General features: G+C 47.2%; 1 protein-coding gene across 1 annotated transcript in view; it reads left to right on the plus strand.

Moving 5' to 3' along the window:
- Positions 1-406, plus strand: part of LOC106001974 (uncharacterized protein KIAA0895-like) — a 4,330-nt gene extending 3,924 nt beyond the window's left edge. The window contains exon 3 of the mRNA XM_013036906.1: positions 240-406. Coding sequence (XP_012892360.1) covers positions 240-406 — 167 coding nt within the window. The remainder of the gene's footprint in view (positions 1-239) is intronic.
- Positions 407-786: the final 380 nt, after the last annotated feature.

The following is a 786-nucleotide window of genomic DNA, read 5'->3' on the forward strand; positions in this document are numbered from 1 at the left end:
GTGGGGCCTGAACTCTGGGCCTGGGTGCTGTCCCTCAGCTCTTCAGCTCAAGGCTAGCACTCTACCACTTGAGCCACAGCACCACTTCCGGCTTTTTTTTCTTTTTGCTTATGTGGTGCTGAGGAATCGAACCCAGGGCCTCTGGCATGCAAGGCAAGCGCTCTACCACAGAGCCACCTTCCCAGCCCTCTTGGTAGTTTTTTTAAACATCTGAAAGTAAACCCTGTTTTTTCCCTCAGGATGTTTCAATAAAGACCAAGTGTACTTGGATGGAACCCTCCAGATCCTCCGATACAGGCGCTCTATAGACTTCTACCTGCTGACTGCCCTGGGGAAGGTGAGTGAGCAGAATGGCTCGAGACCCCTGACCCTAGGCCAGCATTGCTGTAGCCTGGTTCAGGAGTGAGATTCGTATATCCCACTGCTGCTCCACCAAGCTTCCCTGGGTGGTCGCAGAAGGGAGAGAAAGCACGCTTCCGTCATAGGTACAGGGCAGAGTGTCTTTGGAGTCATAAGAGATAAGGAGAGAAATGGAAATTTGGGCAGTGTGTATCATTTTATTTTTACATTTATCTTCCCTAATAAGCATTTCAAAGTCAAGGTACAGCTGCACCACTTTCCCCTACAACACTTTTCCCTAAGAATCAGGTGTTCTCTGACATGACTGCACAATGTCTTAAATTCATCACTGATTGAACATGAAACATTGAAAATGCAGCACTGAACACCAGGAATAAGAAAAAATACAACTGTAACCCCTCTGTATATCACCTTCACAGTAACAAT

The sequence above is a fragment of the Dipodomys ordii genome, unplaced genomic scaffold (assembly GCF_000151885.1).
Source record: "Dipodomys ordii isolate 6190 unplaced genomic scaffold, Dord_2.0 Scaffold1460, whole genome shotgun sequence".
Lineage (NCBI taxonomy): Eukaryota > Metazoa > Chordata > Mammalia > Rodentia > Heteromyidae > Dipodomys > Dipodomys ordii.